Below are 27,599 nucleotides of genomic sequence, written 5' to 3'. Positions count from 1 at the left end.
CACAAAAGGGACAGAAAGGCTGCAGACAGATGTTTATATGCTGTTTCTACATCCCTCCCCCAGAGCACTGTGATAGGAAGGGGACTCAGAGAAAGATCACAGTCACTGGCCAGCTATGGATATCAGTCTTTCCCCCCCTGCTCCCCCGTCCCGCTTCTCAGTTTCTGTTCCCCTGCAAGACGGCCTTCCAAATCCCTGAATCTCCAAATCTTTTTCTGAATCAACTTGGAGGCTCTGAATAGATTCAGAGATTGTTTATTTTTTCCGATTCGATTCAGAGATTTGGCCTCCGAATCAGGCTGACTTTTCTCCGGATCGAAACGGCGACCAAAGCTTTGCGCACTCCTGTTACTGATCCCTGAGCCAAGAGAACAGCGTCACCCCTTTCCAGCAGAGGAGAGAAGCGGCTTCCAGGAGTGCCAGATAACCCTAATGGAGGCACAATATTTATCACCTTTGCAAAGATCAAGAGTAGATGATAAAGTGGAAGCAACTGAGAAGCCCACTACAACAGATCTTACTAGATACCAGGCATAGAGAACTTATCCTGGGATTAGCAGAAAGAAAAAATGTAGAGGACTTTAAAAAAGCCAAAAATTGAAACGCCTTTAAAAATCCAACTTGTGGTAAGACAGTAGAAGTGGTGCTAACTGCTTGCCTGCAGGTCAGATCCAGCCCATGGAGCTGTGGCATTCAACCTGCAGTGCTCCCCATGGGCCTGGAAATGTAATGGTGGGGGAGCAGTGGCAGCATTAATTGCCATGCCATGCTGTCAAATTTCTGGAAGCACTGAGCCGTGTGAGCTGGATAATGTGGCTCGTGCCCATGATTGTGTCAGGATGTGATCGGGCTGATGCACAGGGTCACTAGTCCATGGCGGGATCCAAATACACAGGGTTGGGCCGGTGTATGGGATCACATCCACAGACTGACCACACACGCTGACCCTGCGCAGGATCTGGCCCACAGGGTGCCACTGAAGAAGGACCCAGATTTTTCATCTCTGGGTGGTTTGCAGCTCACTTCATTTGCAGCAGTTTTGCTGAATTGAACATGAGCTGCTCAGCTGGTTGCTGCAGCTTTTTATTTCAAAGGATATCTTTCTCTCCTTGGCGGCAGCTCACCAGGGTACCATGACTGGAGAAGCAATGCCCTGAAACAAAACCTGCAGCAAACAGCTGGAGCCCTCCAACAGTCCCACACAGCTGTTTGCTGTGGCTGACTCAACCCCTCATCTTCACAGGGGGCTAAGGAACCTAGCCCTGTGAAGACCTGGGGTGTGACTATAAAGGGCATGCCTACACCATGCGCAAGGAAGGCACTGCTTTTAAACAGGCCCCGACAAACCTGCTTCCAGTTGCATGTGCCCCCAGCTGAGGAGCAGCAGTGAAGCTTGAGACAGCTTCCCCGACCTTGGTCCCTGGCGTGCTCCAGGCTAGTCGCTACTCACATCCTGCCTGACCTGTGCTGAGGACACACTACAGACATGTCCTTGGTGTAAGTATTATGAGAAAGGATGCTGTGATCACCTTGTCTGATCTCCTGCTTCATATGGGACATGATGAAATTCCTCCTTGACTTACTGCTTATCTTTTAGAAAAACATCCCATATCTTGCTTTAAACATTTCTACAGATGGAGAATCCACTGCTGCCCTTGAGAGATTATTCTAGTAGCTAACTGCCTTCATTGAGCAAACATGCCTTTATTTCTGGTTTGAATTTGTGCAACATCAGATCTTGTTATGTGTCCACCTGCTAGATGGAAGGACTCTCTATTAGCAATTTTTACTCCCACGTGTTACACTTATACTCACTGCACTCACAATGCTGGTGTCTGAGCATTCAAGTAGTGAAACATGTGCTAAATGCCATCCTAAAGCAGTAAAGTTTGGCCTTTACCAGCAAGGACTATGCTCGGATCGTATCACTTAACGTATGTTGAGCTAATGGCTGATTGCTCCACAGGGGTAATATAATCTGGGGACTCTGGTACAGTTGTATGAGTTTGGGATCCCAACAGAGCTGTTTGTCAGTCTCCTACACCCCCATCCACCACCACCATCACCATCATACTGGAGCCAGTTCAAGGCTCCTGTGCAGCGTGGGAGCTGGGACCAGCTCCTGTGCCATGTGTGTTGTTCATGGCCTCCACCCTGCACCCATGCAGTACAGGGACTAGGACAGGCTCCCACACTGTACAGGTGTTGCTCCCAGCCCATGCACTGCACCAGAGCCTTGAGCCAACTCCCACATGGGGGTTGTGTGTCAAATTAAGAGAGGCAATGCAACCTCTCCACCCCAACTTTCCATACTTCTGTTTATACAACCAATGACCATATTATTCACCATCATATTAGGGGTTCATATTCATTTATTTATTCCGAGTCCTTTTCAGAGTCACCAAGTCCTAGGTTATAACCCTTCATTTTTTGTTTCTAAATTTGAATCCATACATCAGCAGTGGATAATCATCTGAGTGTTCAAAGGGTTTTGGAAGAGTTACAATTCCCTGCTCCTCGCACCCCAGGCTACAAGGCATAAGCCAACCGCTAACAAGTGGGCAATGCTACTCTAAGCAGCTGGTGCTGGCCTCTGTCAGAGACTGTCACACATTAGTAGGTATACAGACCCAAGGGAATTTAATGTGGCTGTAGGGAAACTAATTTCCACACCACCTCAAAAGTTTGCTCTTGGGCCTTATTTATTCACAAACATTATACTGCCGGTAAAATTAGAGAAGTAAAAGCCCCCTAGGATGGACACATTTATATAAGCATATAAGCTGCATTGCTTAAAGCAACCCAGCTTTGTTCTGCTACCTGTCTGGAAATAAATATATGGATGTAAGCACTTTTGTGCAGACATAACTGCATCTACAGCAAACCCTGTGATTTCAATAACTAATTCAAAGTCACACCCGCACCAAAATACTTATGCCAGCGGAAACTCCAAGTGAGGATTAGGCCTTCAAGTTCAAGTGAAAGGCTGTAAGTATTGAAGTGCTCCAAAATAGCAGCTACTGTCTATATTATACAGCAGATACCTGATCTGCAGTAGGACTTACGGCACAAGTTCCAGCTCAAGCACACTCAAGCTTTCAGAAAGTTTGAATCCAGAGCCGAATGTTTTGACCTGCACCTGCCTCTAGTCTGAACATTTTCTAAGATTCAGGCCCACTTGATTGATTTATCTGAGTCAGGAAGAAGATTCAAGTGGTTGAAGGAGAGGGAAGAAGCCAATAAACATATTCATAAAACAAAACATGACATTTTTCTTGGGAAGAAAGATTGTTTTTTGAAAGTTTGGGGGGGGGATTTTTTATGGGTGCAAACAGAACTTTGTTCTTTGTTGCAAATTTTTTTCTCCCAATCATGAAAAGAGATCAGATTCACCCAAAGAATGTTGTCTGCAAACAGAAGAGAACTGCATTTACCCACCCCACCCATCCCTACAGAGCGTCTGATCGTGCTGAGTCCAGTAAAAACACTCAGATGCCCTAAAAGAAGAGGAAGAAACATTGAGCCCTATCAGTATTTATTCAATCACTGTTGCCCTCTGGGATCTGGTTTCCAGGGTTCTTTGTTCTCAAAAGAAAATTTCTATCATTTAAAATAAGTGCAGAGAGATTTTTCCTTCTGCCACCGGTACTTCAAAGCACACATTCCTCCAAACTCATTTCCCTGAGAAAGGTTTCCATTTGCTTCCATGAGTCATGGACAGTGAAAGGAGGAAGGAGAGAAAGAATGAAAATAATGACCCACTGACAGGTTAATTTGGAGCTACATGAAAACGTGTCAAGTTATATAAAATTACACGGTGCTGTTGCACATGTTCCTCAGAAGACAGCGCTCGCAGTTTGCTTTACTCGCCTGTAATCCTATATGTATGTATCATGAGGGGTGTGCAAAAGGTCAGCCATGCAGCTTTATATTGGAAAAGAGACCATTTGCAATGGGGAGTTAAGAGTATTCAGCAGGCATAATAGGCCAATATGGGATTAACAGGGAAGAGTAAGCACCGCCAAGGGGGATGACAGTAATCATGAGAGATATAAAACATCAGGTGCACAGAAGGGTGGGAAGGATTAACAAAATCGTTAAACTTCCAGCACAGGAAGGGAATGCAATGCTCTGTAACTGAATGCAAGTTTGGAGCCAAGTTACTGAATTCACAAGCACCGTCTAGTTTTCTGGAGGGACAAATTTACAAATGCAGTGACCATCGACAGACACAGATGATTCACTTTGTGCTAATTTATCATGTGACCAAGCAGGTTTAAAACGTGCAAGAAAAGCATGCTCCACTGTCAGGCTAATGCTAGTTTGACAGGATAAATGTTTGTCAAGGCAACTATGGATGTAGGATCAGTCATGGGCAATTTCAAGCAATAGACTGGAGAAACTAAAGTCGGGTGGGAAAAAAACCCAAACTTTACAATCAAAGTATTGCCCCGAGTTAACTACCCTGGTGAGCTCCAGGACTGAGGCACTCCCAATTTTGCAACTTGATGAAACAAAATAACACAATGTAAATTATTGTACCAGCCCAAAAAACCACCCACCTCCATGACACAACTAGATGACGTTCTGCTGCAAACTAGCACATTGCAACTCCAGATGGCTGAAACTTCATTAATAATAATAATAAAAAAAAAACTTTAATGGGTTCTCTCCAACTGGAAATCTTGAACTATGACTCCTAGTTGGAAGTTACTACATGATCTGAAGCCAAGAAGAAGAAAACAATAAAGCAAAGAAAAAAGAAAAGATGCGAATGAAAGCAACATGGTGGGACAGTCTTTCGGTTGAGTGTTTCTAGCAGTATCCAGCGCAGTATTTCACTGAGGTTTCTAAGCATTACTGCAGTCCAGGCATCACCAACTACAACTTAAGCAAAAAATTCTGGAAAGCAGAGAAGGGCCTGAACTAAAACTTCAGATCAGAACTAAATTTTGGGAAGTTCGTTTTTGGACACATACCCAAGCTTTCTGGCAGGTCCCTAAAATATCTGCAAAACTGACAGATCCTCTAATACGAAATGCCACTCTTCGCTGGGTTCCATGCATAACTTATACCAACTTTGCATCGTTTCAGTGTAAAACCCATCAAGCATGGCCCCCAGGATTGTTTGATGGAGCTAGGGTGATAACCATTCACAACCAAACACAGTATTTTATATATATGCAGTCTACACCTTCACAAGACTTGACGGGTCCAGTAGTGATCGCACAGGAAGTGATTCTGTTTCGGAAATAGTTCCCTCGAGCCACTCACCCATGTGACTGATAGAGGAGGATGAGTGGAAAGTAAAAGCATCGCCCTGGCTCATTGTGACTTGGTTTCAAAAGACATTACTTTGTCACTCCAGCTTTTCCATGACTGTCTACAACAGAGGTTGGCAACCTTTTCTGGCTGTGGCCTGGAATGACCCACCCTAGATCAGAGGCAGAAGGCAGGTGTTAGGAGGTGGCCACCGCTGCCTGTTCTCATGGCAGCATGGGGAGACTACCGGCAGCTGAGGCCCCCCAACCCCAAAGCCTCATGTCTGCAGGCCAGATCCAGTGGCTCTATGGACTGGATGCCAACCTCCGGTCTACAACATAAAACCACCACTCAATTTGGCTCCATTAATTCACTCATCTATAGGCATAGGCCTGATGAATCGGGACTTGTGGATCTAGTTCAAAGCATTTTAGCAGGACTGTGGGAAGGCGAACACCAAAAGAGTTTTGGAACAGAGAATCGTGGGAATTTTTCACTGCAACTTCCGGCCACCCTAGAGGGGAAGCTTACACATGACAAAATAAATATAGTATGAAATGCATGGCCAAGTTACAAAAAAAATTCAGGTAATGGTCTATTTTTCCTAACAGAAAGGTTTTGGTTTAAGCAGCGATACGGACACGCGTTTATAAACGGAGGTAGTACTGAAATGGCCTGCTCAGTTGTCCTTGCTATCCAGCCGTTTCAAACACACTCATCGTTGTGGTATCAAACAATTCATCTGCTCCTTGTGACAGTTCTGTTACCATGGAGCTGCTTTCCCATTCTTAAGTCTCCTCATCTACTCATTCACCAATAACGAAGGACCACGCTTTGATGATTGCCTCACATACACATCCGGTTCCATCAGTGCAGCAAGACGCATTACCTTATCCAACTAATTAACATAGTCCTGCACCTGAGATGCTAAGTTTCACCTTTGGACTCCTCTGAACCCCCGTTTCATTGCTTTTAAGCTCCAAAAGGATGACCATAACTCTACAAGGAAGTTAAGATCTCAGTTATTTTAAGCTATGCAATGTGGAGTATCCCTGCTATTAAACCAACACCAGCTCTAGATGGATTTTCAAACTTGCAGCTTCTAAAATGCGAATGGTATGTCAGGGTGAACAACCACAACCATGCAGTTGGTTTGAGATCTACGAGACGCTATAAAGTAGAGAGGGAGGAAGAAAAGAGAGAGAGAGAGAGAAATCTTCATTGTCTGGTAATGATCATGGGAGCAATACTATATACAGGCAAAAAATACCAGCTGGCAGCATACATGTGGATGGATAATTGCATTCACCCATTCCAGCTACAGAGACATAAGGTCCTAGATTCAGTTTCCGCTCGGCCAGTCAGATACAAACGCCCCACACCCAAGAAGTTGAGACATGCCCCGTCCATTAGAGAGCAGCAAAATGCATACATGAGCCCGGCTGGCAAAGTTTCACAAAGGCCCTATGCACTCAGCAGGGATGATTAAGGAATGTGATGACACCAGTGAGAACGATGAAGATGGAAGGTCTGTTATCGTGAAGGCGCAGACAGCCACAGATTCAAGGACCCATTGCCATAAAGCAGCTGCATTTTTTAAGCATTCGGTGTTGCCTCATCATTGAAGCCCCAGGAAATGAATTCTCCACAATAAATACTATGAACCCATAAATCATTTGGTTGGGACAGCAGGACGCACCACGGCATGCTGTTTAATCTCCTTCTGCATTTGTCATGCATTCACAGCCAGAATCGGAGGCACTGAATTGTTTGCATATTCCAACTAGCGGCACATAAATTAGGTTACCTTATTTTTCCACCAAAGGCCCCGCGTGCTTAACATGCTCCCAGCATTCACAGGCTTGTCACTAATCCTGGTACAGATTCCACGCAGAGTTACAAATCTTACACCTTTTTGGTGCGTCACCTCTCCCAACCGATGCAAAGTAGCACAATGATATCCAGAGTAAGCAAATGCAAAGGCGGGACAGTGAAAGGGAGGGAGCAAGGCTTTTTTGCATTACCCAAACTTGTTGCCTTTTGCTGAATAAATATCCACGGTTGTATCATAGCAGGCAGAGGCTGGGGCATGATTTCAACCAATGGATTCATGGTCTTTCATCAATCTTCCTCTGCCATCCACCCCCGCCCCTCCAGTCTTCCCCCACCAACAGTATAAACCATATCTATGGACAGAATACGTGAAAAATCAAACTTTACTAGATTGACAATGGAAAAAAATCAGCCCTAATAGCAGTTTGATGGAATTATCTGGCTCTGAGAACCCAGGACAGAAAGAGCAGGCATCTTTATGATCATGATAAATTGGTATCGGGGGAATCGCAGAGATAGCTGAAGGTTTGGTTAAGAATCTACATGATTCAATAGCTATCTGGACTTCACAGTTAGGGGAAAAAATACAATATGAGGCTGAGGACTAGGACAAAAAATGAGCTCCAGCCGTTTTCACTTTAATCTTCTCATAACTCTTTGTAAATTTTGCAGATTGCTTCAAGTTTTGCAACTCTTGCACACAGCATGCATTTTCACTGTCATTTCAAAGAAAGATTGCTTTTTTGGGGCTGCTGTTTTGTGACAGTTGCCTGGGTGAATTGTCACCAGGGATGATTTCAAAGCTCACCAGGTAGGACTGCATGACACATTTGCAGAAGCAAGATTTTCTGCAAAAACAATGCTATTCTGAATTTTGGAAATATTTCCAGAGTTACGGCTCTGTCGTGGAAAGACCCTTGTCTCCTTTGGCAAGCTCACCAGTTGTGGAAACAAGATCGTTTCTAAGTGCCATCCTGCCCTACCTTTGCCTTTGCCATGGAAGCATGCAAGCACGTGACTCATTTACACTGGTGCAAATGTGGAGCAGATAGATTTCTCCCCAGTTCAGCCCCATGCTGAAGTAAGTTATTCTACTCCAGGGCAAAGTTACCTTTTGGAAGGTCAAGAGTAGCTATAAACTGGTGTAGAGGTTGTATGTCCCCCCACATCCAATTGATTCCAGCCCTCCCCTCAAAACAAAAAGGCTATTAATTTCCCTGGTTTTAATGAAGAGGGGCTAAGACTCTACTCATCACCAAGGCAATTATCTCAGGAATGCTGATCCGTCTGCTCCAGACACCACTGTAACATATATCAGTATACCGGCCAATGTACGTTATACCGCTGTGAATGTGCTGCATAGCCAAACCAGAAGCTACGAGTAAGCAGCTTATAGAGGTATACAGGGGGTGTGGGCACATGTGTATACATTTATTCACATTATAATAAGCATTTTTTTTAAAATTTCCATTAGGGAAATGTCTGCTCTTTTGCATGATCTACTACCCCTGCAGCTGTTATATGCTCTCTGCTCCATTTATCAACCTCTTATTTAACTGATTTGTCCCTCTTTGGAAATGCGGTTTCCTTGCTGAACGCAGAATCAGTTTGGCCATTCAGGACCTAGAGTGCTCAGTGTGTAAAAAATAAGAAAAATGGCTTCACTTACCCCGCGCTGCAGAGAAACCTAAGTACCACCCCATCCCCAACACACAATTTTGTGAGCTTCATTAAGAATTGGGTGCAGCATATTTGAGTGAAGGTTCAGATCATTGTCTAACACCAGGGATTAAAGGAGAGATATTCAAAAGAGATTATAAGCCAATGGAAATTGGATGCCCAATTCTCATTTATTCCTCTGAAATTCTCCCCCTAAGTCAATGCCGAGAGAAATATACCCTATTTCTTGCTGAGATGCAAGGCAACAAATTAAAGGCTGAGATTGTGAAGCAGGGGGCCTTAAAGAACCGGCAAATAATAAGGAAAATTTAAAAGGCCAAAAACGAAATCTAATTTAATTTCTTCCCTCCGCTCTTGAGACAGGGAAGATTCCATTTTCTTTTGAATATGAACCTGAATCAAAATCCTAGAATCCAATTCAAACAGGGGTTTTGTTTCTTTTCCTTTTTTCAGGGGCCTGGAAGACATCAAGATCAGATTGGTAACACACACTCAAACCCAGCTTCTGCGGCATTACAGACCCTCCCCCCCAATCATTGCAGGTATTTCAACATTTGATCCAACTTTTGCAGCTTAGCAATATCTCTCCTCTCCCCAGTATTACCCCTGCTCCAGGAACTAAATCCAGCGTGAGTATATATGATCTATGAACATATATGATCTATGTAGCTACCTCACTGGACATTGCAAACATTTTAAAGCAGTCTCCTCACTGACTTACAAACACAGACTGGTTTCTGAGCGGACCACTGGCTACTCTTTTGGCAGGTAATTGTTTTCTGGCCCTTCAACTCAAAGGCAGGCTGGCATTCAAACTTCAAAGTGTCCCCATGGCGAAACGTTGACCCTTCTCTCTTGCCGTAGGCTGGCACCCCAGGATCGCCGCAACTCCCCTGGTCAATTTCTGAAAGAAAGTAAAACAAAAAAAGTGGGCAGAAAAGGTTCTTACAACCTCTGCTGTTGTGAGGTTTCTATTAAAGTATTACTCACATGGGATCCAATCACCCTCGCTGATAACACCATCATGTCTCCCAGAGATAGCATGCATGAAACGCAAGTTAATTCCCAGTCCCCCAGCATCCCAGGATGCTTTGCACCTCCCCCACAACCTCCCACTTGCAGGGTGGGCAGGCTAGCTCTGGCCCAAGCTGTCTGCTCCAGCTGAGCAGGGCGGCATGCTCTAGAGCCCCCAAGTTTCAGACCTGGGCCATTGCAGGCATACCGCTGCATTTCCAGAATCAGAAGTGAATGTCTGTTCACTTGCTTACTGGCTCAATCTAAGCAGTTTAGACTAACTTGCAAAGATTGACTCAATTCAGCCCTGGCTTTTTGACTGTCTGTACTTAGCCGTAATGTCTCATCTCTTTATGAGTCACCTCCGATGAATCTAAGACTGGAGTTTCTTCCTGCAGAAGTCATTAATGATCGAGCTAAAAGCCCCCGTTCTATTAGCCAAGTTTGTTGCAAAATCGTCAATCTTTATCATAATAAGGGGACAACAGTACTACACTGCGTGGGTGTGGGGTACGTGCAATATTGCTGGACAAGAAGAACGTAATAAATAGCTGTATTTGCAGGCAAGGTGATGACTTTCCTGATTAGCAGTTAGAATAATCTAAGACTGATTTGAATCATTAATTCTATTTCATTCATCATTCTGATCTATTTCCAATTGCCTATCTAAAATATGAAAGGGCTCCAGAAAGAGAACAATTGACTCGCACATCGACTTCCCATGCATCTGAATATTTGATCCGTGGGAGGTGCAAAGCAGATGTGAGGCTACCTTGCAAATGGGAGGTACATTTTTATAACAAAAAGATAATTTGTGAACATGACTGAGGAAATAAAATAAAGGATTTAAAAATCTATTTTAATAAGAAAGGAGCTTTATGGATCGAAGGTAAAGGCACTCTTTGTCTCCATCAACTCACATTTTAGCTCAGGCATAAAAGAAAAGGCTGCTAAAAATCAGTACCCAAGCCTCTGCAAAGAGTCAGTTGACAAATTACATGTCAAACGCTGTTCCTCCGAAATTAAAATTCACATTTGACCCGAAGACATTTATGTGTTTCTTAATGGCTAGATTCTGTCACACTTACACTGAGTAGTTATTTAGTCCATGAATACACCACTGGAATGAGGTAAAATGCTATCATTTGCGAGGGAGCTAGGCTGAAAAGGAACCTAAGCTGGGTGTCTTTATGGCTATGGACTGACCACCCTGGAGACCGATATTTTCCAGATCCGTACGTCAGACCCAGCGCTGAAAGATGCAGTTCAAGCTTCTGTCAGGGTGCACCTATATTCTGGATGTAATGTCTATAGCACAACATGAGCTGGCCCTCAGCTGGAGACTAATTTTACCTCCAGTCTGAGGGTTTTTTGATGAAATTGCAGTCCTTTGAAGGGGCCAGCTCACCCTGTGATGACTCGGCATACAACATTCAATCCTCAGGCCCTGTGCTGAAGGTAGCAAGAATGCCACCCGCATGGGAAGTTATATTATATGAAAGGCTATCAGCTATACCCACAGATGGAACTGAGACCATCAACTCATTTCACAGAGCCTAACAAACAGATGGCGATGAGCGATTGACCTTGCTTCTTACAAAACAGTGACCTGGAGCTGAAAAGCTCTGTATTCCATTCACCAATCTTCTATGAAAAGGGGAAAAAAAATATATATATATAGATCACCATTTTTCTAATTTGATCTAATATAAAAAGCAGCATTCCAGGTCACAGATGGAGCAGCACAACAAAGAGCAGACTGGGAAATCAGAAAATTAATCCCATCTCCTGATGCAATTAACGACACTCCTCCACACTAACGCACAGGGCAACTTTAATTCCTCAGAAGCAGCCTCTGGTAATGAATACACAAGAAAAAACTTTGCAGGGCTATTTCAGTATAAGACAGAATGAGATGAGATTCTCCCCTTTGCTTTCCACCCACAAGGTGTGGGTGTCTGAAAAGAAAGACGGGCATAGCCTCCAAAGATCCAGAATTACCTTCCTTAGAAGTACTTTGCTTGTCTTGCTATGAAGACTGATCTCCTAAACCCACCTAAGCATGGGCACAAGAACCAGCTTTCCTTCAGCATGCTATGGTCCAAAAGACAGAGTATCGCTCATTATTCTGAGTGTGGTGAGGGATGCTTCGTACTTCACTGATGTCTTTACAACTCCCAGTGCCTTCTCCTCCTTCGACATCATGAAACACAACACATCCCCATTGACCCGCCAGGAGTGAAATCCACTTCATGTAACTCTACAGATTTGAAGGCAGGAAGAGACTGTTGACCTTCTGCCAACCAACAGCCACAGAAAATATATGGTAGAAACAGGACTCACATCCAGAGTTCTTCATTCCAGTGCTTTATACTATCTTCCCTTTCATTAGCTCTGTATTATAAGCAAACGTCCTCTCTGCTACAAAACAATGCAACACGGGCTGGGTGATATGGAAGGGCTCTCAGGAGGACTAGGTGGCACCTACTAGATTAAAAGGCAACTCTTTCAAGATTAACACATATAGATTGTTTGAATACAGCATAAATGTCACCTCTGGCACCCTGAGAAAAAACACCAGAGGTGTGGAATCAAGGAGGAAGGTCAGGCATCCATAGGAATAAATACCATCTCTACTTATGGGGCCAAGATAAATGCCTTTACTGATATCAGCCATCATTCGTCATGACCTGGCATAACCAAAGGCCTGTGGGTCAACACAAGCTGCCCATGCACTACTGCCCGTTAGAGGACTCTTCCACTTTCCTCTGAAGTATCTGGAAGGGTCACTGTCAGATTTAGGATGGGTGAACCACTGATCTCACCTACTGGGGCAATTCCTATATTACGAATGTTCCTTTCACAATGACCATGCGAGTCCTCTCTTTCCTATTTGTATAGTTCCCTGCGCACCAGGACCTCAATGCCAACACAGCCCAAATATAATGATCAGGTATTTAATCAGCATCATAAGGCCTCAAAGGTGTCTTATGTGAACAGAGTCCCCCTTGCAGGAGTTCATCCATGAGCTGCTCACTGTGGTCACATGCAGATGAGCTCAGACATCCTGTATGTGGCACTGCAGACCCATCGGCGACACCACACGCCATACATGCAGGTATTCCCCATGCTGCTATCTAGCAGCACGGAGGGTTTTTTTGACTCCAGGGCCAAAACACCCATGCTGAACAAAGCGGGGTGGCGCATACGGTGGCAGCAGGTGCCACTCAAAACTGGAGCCTGGCCAGCCGGAGCCATCCTCCAGCTCCAGCCAGGCCCTCTGCTATGGCTGAACTGCCCCGGGAGGACCCTAGGTAAAGCTGTTGGAGCCAGCACAGCTGCTGACCCCAGCCTCCCCTAACCCACCCAGGGTAACCAGAGGGCACATGGCAGGGCATTCCCCAGAGACGACTAGCAGTGGCAGAAGGCATGCTGCTGTCACTTGTCTTTGGGGGAACAAGCGTCCACACTTCCCTCTGGATGTGGCCCCTGAGATTAGGACCTGAGCCTACCTCGTGGGGTAAAGAGATCCCTATGGTGTGCAAGTCTGCTGTTCTGAGCTCCATTTCAATATCCATTGCCCCATGCACATCTACAGTAGAGCAATGACACCCTCTCATGTGGAGAGGGACAGGCAAGCAAGAATTTAATCGTATTTTGACTTCAGGAAAATTGTGTCTGCGGTTTTCTGTTATCTGCTTTCATACAATTTCATTTCAAAAGAGCCCCTTCTCCCTCTGTCACCATTAGCTATGGGACTTTATTCCTTTAAAGCCTTCTTCAGTGCTTCAGTGCTATTAATGTGTCGCATTCATCTCATCTTCTTTCTTTGGTTTTTATCCCCATCATCTGCGATCAACTTCACTGTCTTTTCTCCCCATTTTCAATTTCTAACGCCAAATTGGAAACTTCTTTTATGACATTTTCCTTACAGAGGAAATCACATAATCCAAGATTTGTATTAATCCATCTAATATTCTGATGCAGCTTGAATAACAACAAGCCCCTCATTATTATACTGACTCTAGGCAACTTCAGATACAGGTGTAGTTTCAATAGAAGTCACAACAGGGCGTCTGGTTTCTGTTATTGCTGTATACATCTTGTACTAAAAAGTCACTGTCAGGTAATTGGGTCCAAAAAAAATGGTTTAACATAATTTAATATTAATAGAAAAGTTTTCATGGAGGATATTTCTTGTCTGCGTTCCAGTGAAAATAGTTTCTCTGGATTTAAACCTTTCCCTGAAGGCTTTACGAACCCAAGTCATGAAGCATGGTGTTTGTTTATGAGAGACAGGAAGTGGGAGAGACTCGATACTAAACTGAAATTGAGCAGCAGATTTCTCTTCTCCAAACAGAGGGAAGTGTGAGACCAACTGTGTAAATTATTGAAAGGAAACTCTACATTAAATCTCTAAAAAAGAATTAACAAAGCTAACGGAAGGGCACTTACTTAATTTTATTCATATACGACTGTAACCAGACAGGGACCCAGGCAGCTGCTTTAACTCTTGCTGCTATTAATAACTTGCCATCAGCATTCCCCAAAGACCCACTGCATTTTTCATTTGGCTTTTCCTTCTTATCTATTAAAAACCTGAAACGCGTTAATAAATAACACTAATAGTATTGGTCTCCTAGTAGGTACCTTTCATTCGAAGATCTCTAAAGGTTACTAGTGTTTCATTCAGTATGGATTACAAAATTCTCGTGGTGTTTTCATATGCACATTATTTATTTATTTATTTTTTTGCTTTGTACAACAACAGCATTTAAAATTTTAGAAGTGGTGTAACAGGTTTCCTCGTACTGTGTCTGTATTTGGCATTTATGTAGAGATACTGCTCCAATTTGGCTCCTACTCAGAGGTCAAAGTATGATGGGCTCTATTGTACAGAGGTGCATACAAAGGTGGGTTCAGATCTTGGGTTTATCCATGTCCGGATAAAGGGGAAGCAGTAAATTAAACTGCCCAGAAGGCAGAATGGAAACTAGATAATGGCTCAAAAGAGGTTGTGCTCAGGCAGAGCTGATCAGCACCTGGACTGTGCCTTGGCACAGCTTACTTCTTACTTCGCACTGGCTCAGCTGTGACAAACTAAGGGGGTCCAGGTACTGCCTCATCCTCACAAATCTGTATAAATTTCCCTTAGCCTGTACCCCCTCCTTGGCCCCTCCACAAGGTAGTGAAGTCTATGCTTGCCTGTGCAGGTATGAAAAGTGACTCAGAACTCATCCCTTTTGGTTCGCATTGGGTGCGTCTACACGTGCACTTTAATGCACATTAGCTTATTTTAATGCACATTAAAGTGTCTCTAAAAACTGTGATGTAATATACAGCCAAGCCCTCTGATATTATTGAATTTGCACTGAGGAGAATACCCGTGAGCGTCACCTTGCAAATTGCAAAAGGGTTTTCACTTAACAAAGACATGCCTCCAGAGAGATAAACGTTACTTTTGAAAGAGCCACCCAGATACCACGTGAAAACCTGTTGCAGTACAAAAAGAAAATACCCACGAATTGCACACCATTAGTTATGACAGACCACACTTCCTTGGAACCTACATGGAAAATCCTCAAACACCTGCCATCCATGTAGAAAAAGACCCAATTCTCAAAGAGATCTTTCCAGAACCACTCATCCTAGCCTTTAAACAAGCACTGAACCTCACCAACCTCATCACCAGAAGCAAACTTCCTATAACCCAAAGCACACTGAACAGATCCAGACTATGCTGGGACCAAAGATGTCAAACCTGCCAACACATCTCTATCACTCCCACAATACCTACATCCCACAACAGAACCATCACCATTCCTGGAATCTTATACCTGCACCTCCAGAAATGTTATACGTCCATTAAATGCCCTGATGGAAAATATGTAGGAGAAACCAAACAACTGCATACCAGAATGAAGTCAGACCGGAAATCTATCAAAGACAAAAATACCCAATGACCTGTGGGTGCCCACTTCTCACAAGCCAATCACTCCCTCTCTGATCTCTCAGTTCTAATCCTCCAAGGAAATTTATAAAACATCTTTTGTAGGTGAGCCTACAAACTTCACTTCATAAATCTACTGGATACAAAAAATCATGGACTAAATATAGACATTGGATTTATGACACATTAGAACCTGCCTAACATCCAATTCACCTGTCTGCATTTTACCAGCTACATCCTATCACCAGTTCAACATTCCTCCTTTCACTCCTTCACCTACCTGTCTCAAACCTATTGTCTCCCGTCCCTCTGATCCTCACTGCCATTCATTTGCATTTTGACAGACCTAAATTTTGCATATTGGCTTCTCTTTGATCCAGGAGAGCACACAAAGCAACAACAGACTCTCCCTGTGCCTGAAGAAGGGTGTTTCCTTTGCAAGGAAGCTTGCAAAGAACAATTTTCCAACTATTTAGTTGGTCTAATAGAAGATGTCACATCTACCCAAAGAACCTTGTCTGCTCTTTAATTAATGTGCTTTAAGATAGGCTAATGTGAATTTTTCTAGAACTACATATTGTACTAGATTTAACGTGCATTAACTAAAGCACATTAATGCATGTGTATACATGCCCATTCAGACTACAGCTAGACTGTAACTTTGTTGTGAGTTTCCCAGTTTTTGATGCGTGTCTGACACCCCACCTTCAGCAGTAACATTATGAGCCCAAAGTCTCAAAACACCCAAGGCAGAGAGGACTCCATGTGGTTTTTTGCTTTTTTAAAAGTCTGAGCACAATATTTGAATGGTTGGATTTGGCAATTTTGTTACCACTCCCCAAGTTCCACTGAGTTTTAGGTGCAAATGAGCCCCAAAGCAAAACAAAATGCAGTCAGAGCCACGATGGTGATGCCATAATTCAGTATCAATACTTTGCCCAGCCAAACCCTGTGTATGTTTTGCCAAGGCAAAGCCAGAAGCTGTACTTCTAAATTCACAGATGATGCAACTCCAGGCCTGGGGTCATTGACAAGATCTCCAAGAAAATTTGAAAGGATGCAAGTTTTCACAAGTTATCAGATTTTGTTGTACATGTTTCATGCAAGTATACATCAGGGGATTCAAGCTAGAGTATCAGGGAAAGACTTGCTCCCCTGCAACTGTCTTTGGTGACTGCACACTGCAATAATATGCAGATCACTAGGAAGGCATGAGGTCTCAGTATGCCTGATATGAGTGACAGATAGAGAACATAGGGGCTACGGGAAGAAATAGATAATGTGTTAGTTAAGTGGAGATACTGGTCCAGACATGGAAAGATTTCTAGTCCAGACATAGAAAGATTACTGGTCCAGACATAGAAAGGAGGCATAACAACTTTTAGGGATATCTGCTGTACAAGCACAGAGGCAATTGCCTCTCAAATACCTAGATGATACTTAATTCTCCTTTGTGAAGTCAGGGCACAGTATAACTTTAAAAAACAGTATCTTGGTCCTTGTTTAGTTTCATAAATCTAGATGCCTATGCTCAAACCTCAGGGGGCAACAACCCTTTTTGGATTGACTCCCGTAAACTGTGGGAAGATTCATGAATTCTCAGCCTACCAAAATTAGGCAAGCATCAGCTTATGACCAACCTCTGATGCAAAGCAGAAAAGACCAGGGGTGAAAAGCTCTTTTTGCTAATATGAAACTAAAAGTGTCCAGGAAGCATGGGATGATTTATCCTGACTACTTTGCAGGGAAGTCAGGGAAATGAGAGTGCATAAGATCATGTATCACTGGGAAGAACCATCCTACCCTGAAGAATTGTTTTATTGTTCTCATCTTTACAGTATTAGGGTCAGCCTGGTGCGTGCCAATGGCAAAAGAATCAGCATTTCATAAGTATCTTCATAATAAATATCCCTGGATAATGACAGTTTAGAGGCAACTGTCTCCTCCAGGCATCCATGTACTAATGATGAGTCCAGAGGTGAAAAAGTCATATGAAATTTATATTCATACACAAAGTGCTTGGCCAAATAGCTCAGGGCACATTTACAGCATTTTAAAACCTACAGAACCAACAAACTTACTGACTCGTGCAGCTGCCCCACTAGGTTGGCAGGTCAGGTCTGCTTGAAAATGTGATGTTAAATTACCTACTGACAGGCTTTGCTGAAGAAGCTATGAGCCTTGAATCCTCCTACAGCTGATGGCAAAGCCTCCTGGAGAACAGCTGGTGAAAGCCTACTATCTTAGGACATAATTTCCCAAATTCTATCCTTGTTCACAACTATTATGCTCATGTGACCAGATTTGTTATAAGAGGCCAAAGCCAACTAGCCAAAATGCAGAGCCTTATGGAAAATGATAGAATTTAACAGAAAGGTTTACTTTTCCTATTAGGGATTTTTTTTAAATAACAAAAAATGGAGAAATTATGTGTTTTAGGAATTTTCCAAAACCTCATAAAATGAGGCAAAATTTCAGTTAAATGTATAGCTGCCTTGTTAAAGTATGTTTCTCAGAACACAACTCTGTAGGACTTATGCAAGGCTCTGAACCTTATTCATCCAAAAGAGCCAATTGACTGTTCTCTAGTTGGTGTTTCTCAGTCACCCTGGCAATTTAAAATATATTTCTGTTTTTAGACTATACTGTTAAGCACCAAAGTTGTAAGCAGAGGTCAACAGCAGGTGGTCAGGGACATGAATGGTGGGTGCCCCCAGTGGCTGGGGGGCACGGCTGCACTGGCAGCAGCGGGAGCCCGGTGGCAGTGAGCGCAGAGCTCCCGCAGATGCCTCTGGCACTGTGGGTGGCAGGGGGAGCCGGCAGTGGCAAGCGCCGATCGAGGGTCGATGACCACTCACAAGCGCCACTGGCAGCATTGGCAGCAGCCAGCAGGGATCGTGGACTGCGTGCAGATGCCACCGACGGTGTCAGGGTGAGCAGCGACTGCCTGCAGGTGACACCGACACTGTTGGCGGCGTGTTTTTGCAGGGGGTGCACAGCCACGCTCAAGGGGTGCATGTGCACTCGTATCGCCCCTGGTCAGGGGTGAGAAATAGCACAGGTGGGGGAGAGAGGGACTGCATCACCAATACCCCCTTTTGAACAACCTGCAAACACCCATTCTGAAGGTGAATACAGGGGTGTGCGAAACATCATAGTTTCGTTTCAACATCCATTAAGCCGTTTCAAAGGGACAGTGTTTCGTTTCATCATTTCATTTTGTTTCGAAGCACTGTCCCGTTTCATTTAATCGAAACTGTTGCACTGTTTCGATGTGTTTTGATGTTTTGCCCATAGGCTGTTATAGGGAATCATGAAAATGCCTACAACCTTGTCATTTCTTGCCTGATTCAGATGAAAATTGCAGGGATTGTAGCCCCTTTTGAGGGCATGCGGCCTGCCAAGTTTCAAGGAGATACGGGCATGGAGCTCAGCCCGGTGGTGGGAGGTGGAGAGAGCCAGGGCTGTGCTCTGCCTCCCACCACCAGACTGAGCCCCATGGGGCTACAGAGCCACTCGGAGCACAGCCCTGGCTCTCCCCACCTCCCGCCAACAGGCTGCTTTGAAACTCAAAACATTTTGAAACTTTTGAAGCCCTCACTTTGCTTTGAAGCTGTTTCAAGCTCAAAACAGCTTCAAAATGAAACACTCGGCAAAATTTTGCACAGCCCTAGTGAATAACCTCATACATGATGCCTACAAATGGCAGATGGGAAATACATAACACACTAATAATAACCAGTGATGGCCTGGTTCTTTTTAAAACCTGGTCATGAGAAGTGTCTGATTGAGAGGAAGCACCTAATCACAGCATAACAGGAGACGGTGTGAAACACATACATGCATTAATAACACACACACCAGCCCTAGTGGGAAGAGGGGAGAAAAGGGGGAGCCTTGGATGTGCTTCTTCTGTGATGCTGGGACAGACTCAACAGAATCCTCTGCAACTTCAAATATAACTTCACATGAAAATGTATTTTGCCCTTATTGGTCATTGAGATTGAATGGTGCAACCTTTTAGAGGCTCTGGGTTTTATTCATACAAAATAAACATCAGTATGCCACCTACTACAGTGATATATCTACATATAAACTAACACACACGCACACGCACACACAAACATATGTTGCACAGACTACAGATGTACACACGCACCTACTCTCATGAGCATGTTTGTACATACACACATTTAAACATGCAAGCGGAGAATATATAATAGCTCAGGATTGAGGATGTTATTTGAGTGAGTTTGGGGTAGTTTAATGACTTGCTAGTGACTGAAAGTGACCTTTACAGATTAGACCATCCCTTCCTGCTATTTTTTTTGCAGTATATGATACCCCAACCCATGAAAGATGCCCCCTCCCCTATTATTCACTTAACCATCCCTTAAATTCAAACCCATCTGAAAACCTCTTCCACGGACCCTTCAGCCATCCTAAGATAACATGAGCACAACACTATTATTCATTAAATTCTAATATCAGTGCCAATTTATCTAGTAGTCTCTTCAAGCAATTTGCCAAAATGAAGGGTTCAGATTCAGCATTGAACATAAGAGTACACTTAATTTGAGAACGAGCTTTAGTCCTGTCCTCTATAGCAAGCACAATCTTGGACTTCAACTGCACATAAACACATACCTCAAATGCTCTGCTGGGGCCGATGTAATAAAGCCACAAAGTGACCTTGGGTCTGCTGTTCTTCTCCACAGGACCCTCTGGGGCAGGGCCTTTGAAATCACCTTTAATCTCATCTTTATGTGATGGGCAATCATCTAAATGCCCATTTAGAAATCTCCCTCCCTTTGCTTCTGTTATGCAATGTGCTGAAACAATTTGCTGTGCTCCCTGCATCTGTGGTAGTGTTCAGGAGAAAACGACACTGCACAACTCCAGGGGTGAAATTCTTCACCCGCAAAATGGGAATTTTGCCATTGATTTCAATGGGGCCAGAACATCATCAGCCATTTCCATATCATCTGTTGAAAGCTCTTTGGCACGGGCAGGCCAGTGTCTCGGGCATGCTAACACAGCCAAAATGGCTGCTTACAGAGGTATCAAGCAACTTCACCTCCTGCAGAAGTTATGGGAGCTGGAGATGTCCATCAGATTAGCAAAAATCAGGCTACGATTACGCTATGGGATACTGAGGACAAAAAGAGCAAGGCGTAGCCAAGCAAAGAAAGTGAATCACTGTCCTCTGATTCAGTGAAGGGAAAAAATGAAGACAATGCAGACAACTTGCAAGATGCTGATTAAAAGGTCCCCTTTCCGGGGCTTCTCTCACTCAGACTTTTTTTTCCTTCACTTGGACAGAAAAAATTCTCTTTTGCAATGCAGCATGAACCCGAGTAGCATAAAAAAGCCTACAGAGAAAAAGCCAATTAACTGATTTACGAACAGAAGTGGAATGAAAGATTATTGCTCACGAAGCCTTTCCATTCTACAAGGTGTGAGCCTCAAGGTAAGTGCTGTGCAAACAAAATCGGCACACTTCCTTATGCTAGAACTGGTTAAAAAAGTGGAACTTCTGTCTTCCACTAAATTCCATCTTTGCCAAATTTCTCTTCATCCTTAAAGCTCCAAAATACTCACAGTCAGAAATCTCCAAATGACCTTTCCAAATGCTGTTTTGTTAATGTTGAAAACGGTTTGTTTCAAAACAAACTGAAAGTTAAACAAGAACGTCTAAATACAATGTTTTGACTGATCGAAATGAAACAGGTTGAAACAAATTATTTCAAAACTTTTCCTTTGATTTTTTTTTATAGCAAAATACACATTTCTGCAAAAGCAGATAGCACGGCATTTGCTGGTATAAAAAAAAAAAAAAAAACCTACCAAAAATTGTCCCATCAATTTTTTTCAAACCAACTTCACTTCTGGGACTCACAATTTGGTGACAGGTGAGGTATCAGGCAGACAGATCATTTTCAAAGTGATTAAAGATAACAGATGCTTCAATTTGAGAGAGTCCAACTTGCAATGAATAAAAAGGGCCTGATTTTTACAGCTCAGTACATATTCTTTCAGGAATCTCCATCTGAGCGTGCACAAATTGAACTAAACAATATTTAGGTCATAGTTTTGTCAGGGCCCAATCCAAGGCCCCAAGGGAGTCCTCTTCAATGTCTTAACTGCAAAGTAGAAGCAAGGGATGCTAATGCACTGTGCAAAATAGATCAAGGTCTCAGCTGTCGGACCACTTATGCTAGGAGTAGCCAACCTGTGGCATGCGTGCCACAAATGGCATGGACAGCCTTTGTGCACGGCATATGATAGGTGGAGGAGGGGACGAGGCAGCACAGTGACAAACAGGGCAGAGGAAGGGGACTGGAGTGGCACTCGGGGAGGGTGAAGGGCATGCCTGTCTGGGCCTGGAACACCTGGAGGGCGAAGGGCATACCATTGATTTATGCAAAAGAAACCATTCACTGGAGAGAGCTGCAACAGGACAGAGGACTCAGAAGTTGCTGGAAGGATACTTAAATATGGGCTTAAATATACCCCTATTCACAAGTGCACTTAAACCTACGCTTAATTTCCAGTACATGCTTAATTCACATTGAAGCCAGTGGGAGTCAAGTGCGTGCTTGAGGGCATCTTGAATTCAGGGACATTATTTTCATGAACTGATGCATGATATTTAGTATCAAAAAATATTTTCTTGCCTTGGTTTCAAAAAGGGGGGTGGTGCAGGGAGGATATTCCATCCTCCCCCATCCTGTTTCTTTCCCCCATAGATCTCCTATCTCTATCAGCGCAGCAAGGCTAAGGCAAAATATTTATTTCCCAGAGTACTGCTCATTAAAATCCCCATGGCATACCATTGAAACGTTCCAGCTATGTTTTATACTTGTCTTTAAAGGTAGGTATGAGTAAGGTGACCCTCAAATACAGTTCTGGTCAGCGTGCGGTGAGCTAAAAGGCAGGATTGTTTGTTGGTTCAGCAATCTTCGATGCTAGTGTTTTACGACAGGAGTCAATATGTCTAATGGAAAAGGAGAAGGCGAGATGAAAACAAAAGCTTTTTTTTTGATAGGCTTCCACACCAGTGATAGTGGGGTTATCAAATAATGTATGACCCAATTAAAACAAACAAATGCAAGGAATCAATGGAAAGCATTAAGAAAGGGAAACAAATATATGGCAACTAGTGGTCCCAAGGATTTGGCTGGTGCAAGCAGCACTGGCAGGGAATGCAAAGAGCCAGGTAAGCATCAACAAGACAACCTTCAATTCCCCATCTCCCATGGTAGTAACAATGTCAGGTTCAACACGTAGGAATGGCTTCTTACCAGGCAAGGACTCTTAAGTGTAGGACAGGTTGGATCTCTGCAGTGAAGACCTGTGACAAACGGCCACTAACAGGGTTGCTCTAATCCCCGCACATAAACGCTCATTACGGAAGGATGATACATAAAAACACTTGGAGGGGAGGGAAGAGAGCTTCCTGACCCTTGGGATACATTGGCACTGCATCCATGGAGATATATGCCTGTCTATCTAAGGTATTGACATGGCCCCCATCGCTGTAATACCTGAGTACCTCCCAAAGATCAATGTATTCATCCTCATCCCGGTGGGGTAAGAAAATGCTGTCATCTTCATTTTTGAGATGGGAGACTGAGACACGGAAAGCCTATGTGACTCCCGCAAGGCCACACAGGGAAGCCTTGACTGGGCTAGCAAGTGACTGTGGGTTTTTTAAGTATTTTAGTCACTATATTATATAGGACTCTCCTTTTCCGTACCTCTCCACTTAAACAGTAATGGCCAGATTTTCAAGCGTGACCCAATGCTTTCATCAAAGAACCTAAAGATATGGGCCAAAAAATGGTTAGCACCCAACAGTTCCCATCTCTTGTCTTATGGGTGCAATGACCCAACACCTTGTGCAGTCTCTTTCACAAGGTGCAAGGCAAGGGACAACTGGGCTCTATATTATGTGTATGCATGGGTAGAAATGGGTATGTGATATCCAAATTAAAAAAAAGAAAAAGAAAAAGAAATAACCATTTTTTTTTACTTGGGTTGCACGACCATCATTCAAAAATTTGGACAGGTGAGACGACGGTTTGCCATGGAAATTAATTTAATTTAAATCTGCCTCTTCATAGCTCCATCATTTATATTGAATGATGCAGGGCTCCGTGGGGGAAAAAAAACATGCTCGTGTAATGATGGGCTGTAGTGTAACACAAACTTAAAAACTGGAGTTTTCTAACTTTGTGGTGCTCAACGTTGCATGTTAACTAAGGCTCTTTTAAAGCAGTTTTCCTGATAATTATTTGGGGCTTTATTTATTTTTAGGAAAAGAGGAAAAAATGAATTTGCTTGGAGGAACTGTCTCTGTTTGTCTGTCTCTCTCTCTTGAACAGGATTTCCTTGGGAAAAAAAGTCATTTCTCTAGCTTAGGGACACACTTTTGAAAGCCTGCTCCGAACAAGGGGGATGTTGGAACTCGTTCGAGGGTGAAAAAGTCACAAAAGCCTTCTCTGATTTAAAGGGTTAGGGAACCCAAACATCCCTGGGTCCTATTCCCCGCTCTGTCAGCAAGGTCACATGCAGCCTTGCACAAGTGACCTCCTCCTCTTCCTCCTGTCCATCAAGCTTAGATGATAAACTGTTTAGGGAAGAGATGGGTGAGGGCTTTGGCTTGGCTCTGTCAAGAAGCACAGTTAAAAAAAAGGCGGCGACGATTGCCTCTGCCTTCTTCATCTTACAGAGGGAAACATGACAGCTCCTACCCTTCAAGGCCTGTTTACTTAAGTCAATTATTTATCCAATTAGATTTGATATAGAAATTCAGCCCACTAAAGACTTTAATTAGGGTAATAAATAAAAGCAGAAGGAAGTCCAGCCACGAGGGCTGATCATAATGGATTAGGATGATGAAGCAGGGACCCTCACTGTGAGACTTCCTTCCTTGAGGACTTTCCCCTCTGCATCTCCAGTGGGATTTCTTTGGATTTTAACTGACAGAAAGAACGACAGGTACGCAGACCGACAAACTGCATTAAATGCAGATGACATCCATACGGGGACTGGGGTTACTGGAGAGAGGCTGTCAGGGATGACGCCTTGCGGAAAGCTCCAAGGTTTGCAGGACGCAGCATTGGCAAACCCGGCTGTTTGCTGGTTCAGGGAGCCAGCTGGGCGAGATGAGGCAGTCGAATCACCCACAAACTCATTCCAGGAAAGAAAATATTGCAAGCTGATATTTGTGTTTCATTTGAAAGCTCCAACAATGCCAATAAAAAAAAATTAAGGAGCCAAGGAGCTCTAATGGCCACATTTGGAAAGGGGGAGGAGGTGATAATTAGCTTTAATTTGAAGTTTAATATTAAGGGGAATCTGTCATCATGAAATTATTTTTTTTTTTAAAATGGCCTTACCCTCCATTTCCAGCACTTCTTCATATTATTGTAATGGCATGAGTTTCTAAAATCTCATCCATGTCTCTCTCTAGGCACAATGATGTACTCCCTTCATGGTAGGAACCAGCACATCATCGGGCTTCTGTGAAATGGAGACTCTTATTCCCCTTTTTACATGCAATCAGGCCATGGCAGGGGGGATTTTCAAAAGCACCCGAGGGTTTTAGGAGCATGAGTCCCATTGCTATTCACTGAGGTTCAAGATCTACGTTCATTAGGAGTTTTTGAAAACCCAACCCCGAGCAATTTTCCTCCAACTATTCTGAGCAGCAGTCAGGAAATGAACCTCGATTTATCGGTCCCAAGCTCAGTGCCTCTCCCTGGTCCACAGCACAACCAGTGCTATGAAGTTACTTTTCCCCCCAGTTGGTTATTTTGAATTTCCCTCTCTATCCATAGTTACACCCACATCAGGGTTACTTCTGCATTACCATGTACCTCTCAGTAACGCACTGGCGTGTTGTTTTTGTTCCCAGTTCTGCATGAATGGGGCTTGAGCCAACATCCGTTAAAGTCAGTAGGTGTGCTTTGCTGACTTCAACGTGTGTTAGGTCAGACACATGGCCCTCGACTATCCATAGTCCTTAGCTAGGATATTCAGGAGGGGCAATAGGGAGCCGGCTGGCAGAACTCCACCTGCAAAGTGAAGGACGGGCAAGAAGCAAAACAGGATAACCAGGCCGTTCATCAAGCTCTTCTCTAGATGTCGAGAAATGCAAAAATCTAGCTCTCTTGGTTCAGAGACGATACTTTTTATTAGACCAACTAAGAAAAGGTGATAAATAATTTAAATAATAGCAATTATAATTTAATAATAATTGTAATAATAGTACTCGAATAGTAATTATTAAAAATAATGTTAATTATTTAAAATAAGAAGTAATTATAATACTTATTATTTTTTAATAAGTAATTATAATAGAAGATAAAAAAGAGGTGCCTCATGCTTTGGATTTGCAATGTTATCTGGGGGATTCTCAAAGAATCTGCATGAATATACACAGGCCAGACTCTGGGCTTATTAGAAATCAGCACAGTCCTGCTAAAAATGGCATCACACCAATCTGCACCAGCTGAGAATTTGACCTCGCTGTGACTAATTCCCCTAAATAGCTTTGAAAGAAACCCCCAAATCTTAGACTAGATGCCTTACATTCCCCACCATATTTCATGGCAAGCACCTGCACCCCAAGGCCATGGCTAAGGTGAGGGACTTTTTCAGAGAGCCCCTTCTTAAAATATTGGCACCGCATTGCTGCGTTCGAAAGGTACCTTTCTCCAACTCCTGAAACTTGAGTTTCAACAAATTGCTTAGGCATAAGATTAGCAATTTCATTTCCACACTGATAACAAGGTTTATGAGGGCATTAAACTAAACCAAGAAGTACTATAGGAAATTCAGCTCTTTAAACCTACGAGGTAAGTAATATTCTGCCCTCCTATTAGGCAAATGCTTGGTCCCAACTTTATGCAGTTCCATTAACTATAATTTTCCTTCTGCAATTAGGAAAGAGGGTGGCTATAAAATTGATGCTGAAACTTGTTAGTAAGTTGTGTATAATTTCATAATGTAGTTGGCAAGTGCTAATTACCTTTTACTTAAACATTTCTTGCTTTGTACTCTGGCTCAAAGCATTTCCAAAATGAAATGAATTTTATGCAGCTGGCTGATTAGGGGGATGGTGCCAACACAGACCTTGGGGAGTCCAGACAGAGGTATAGTCGGCTGTTCACGCACAAGCATCTCTCTACATTTCATCCATGCAGCTGGGGACAGTTTAGGATGGGAGCCTCCCAGGGCTCCAAGACTCTCAGGCTCATTAAGTGGGGCTTGCATTGAGTTGGGGTTACGATGGGCATAAAAGGAAGTCTGTCTACAGTGGGAGGTAGGTAATTATTTTGGCTGGTGGGCAACTTAAGGAGTTTTGATGAGTTGTTGTGGGGGGTGGTATTAAGCCAATTCAGTGGGAGAAGGGGTGCTGATGCAGCCCAGTGGGGAAGCGGGGGGGTGCTGACCCAGTCCGGCACAGCAGGGGTTGGCAACTGATCCTATTTGGCACTGCCAGGGGTGCCAGATGGAGCAGGAGGACAGGCAACTTTTCCATTGAGTCTGGCTTGGGACCCCACAAGCAGGGCACACTCGATTGGGTGGATGTGATGGGGAACCTGGGACTGGGATGGGCCAGGGCTGGGACTGCAGGGCGGTGACAGTGTAGGGTCATGCAGGGAGTGGAGTGTGGTCTTCTCCCAGGTCCTGGCCCTCTGCTGTCACCGTCCCACGATCCCATCCCCATCCCCAGCCCCATCCCCTGCCCACCCACCCTATCTGGCGCCCCTGGCAGTGCCTGTGGGGTGCATGGGCCAGGGCACCTGGGCAGCAGGTCTGGGTCTGGTAATGGCCATGACACCAGCAG

General features: G+C 43.8%; 1 protein-coding gene across 4 annotated transcripts in view; it reads right to left on the bottom strand.

Moving 5' to 3' along the window:
- CSMD2 (CUB and Sushi multiple domains 2) overlaps window positions 1-27,599 on the bottom strand; it is a 640,139-nt gene that overhangs the window by 223,912 nt on the left and 388,628 nt on the right. For 3 of the 4 annotated variants that reach the window (XM_019547773.1, XM_019547774.1, XM_019547776.1), the window contains one exon: window positions 9,497-9,679. The exons of the other annotated variant lie outside the window; for it this stretch is intronic. In XM_019547773.1, the coding sequence (XP_019403318.1) occupies window positions 9,497-9,679 (183 nt within the window). The remainder of the gene's footprint in view (window positions 1-9,496; window positions 9,680-27,599) is intronic. 4 annotated transcript variants of the gene reach the window in all.

Source organism: Crocodylus porosus, unplaced genomic scaffold (assembly GCF_001723895.1).
Source record: "Crocodylus porosus isolate Cpor-Errol unplaced genomic scaffold, CroPor_comp1, whole genome shotgun sequence".
Taxonomy (NCBI): domain Eukaryota; kingdom Metazoa; phylum Chordata; order Crocodylia; family Crocodylidae; genus Crocodylus; species Crocodylus porosus.
The sequence above is the reverse complement of the archived record's forward strand: the minus strand, read 5'-3'. Positions and strand labels throughout refer to the sequence as shown.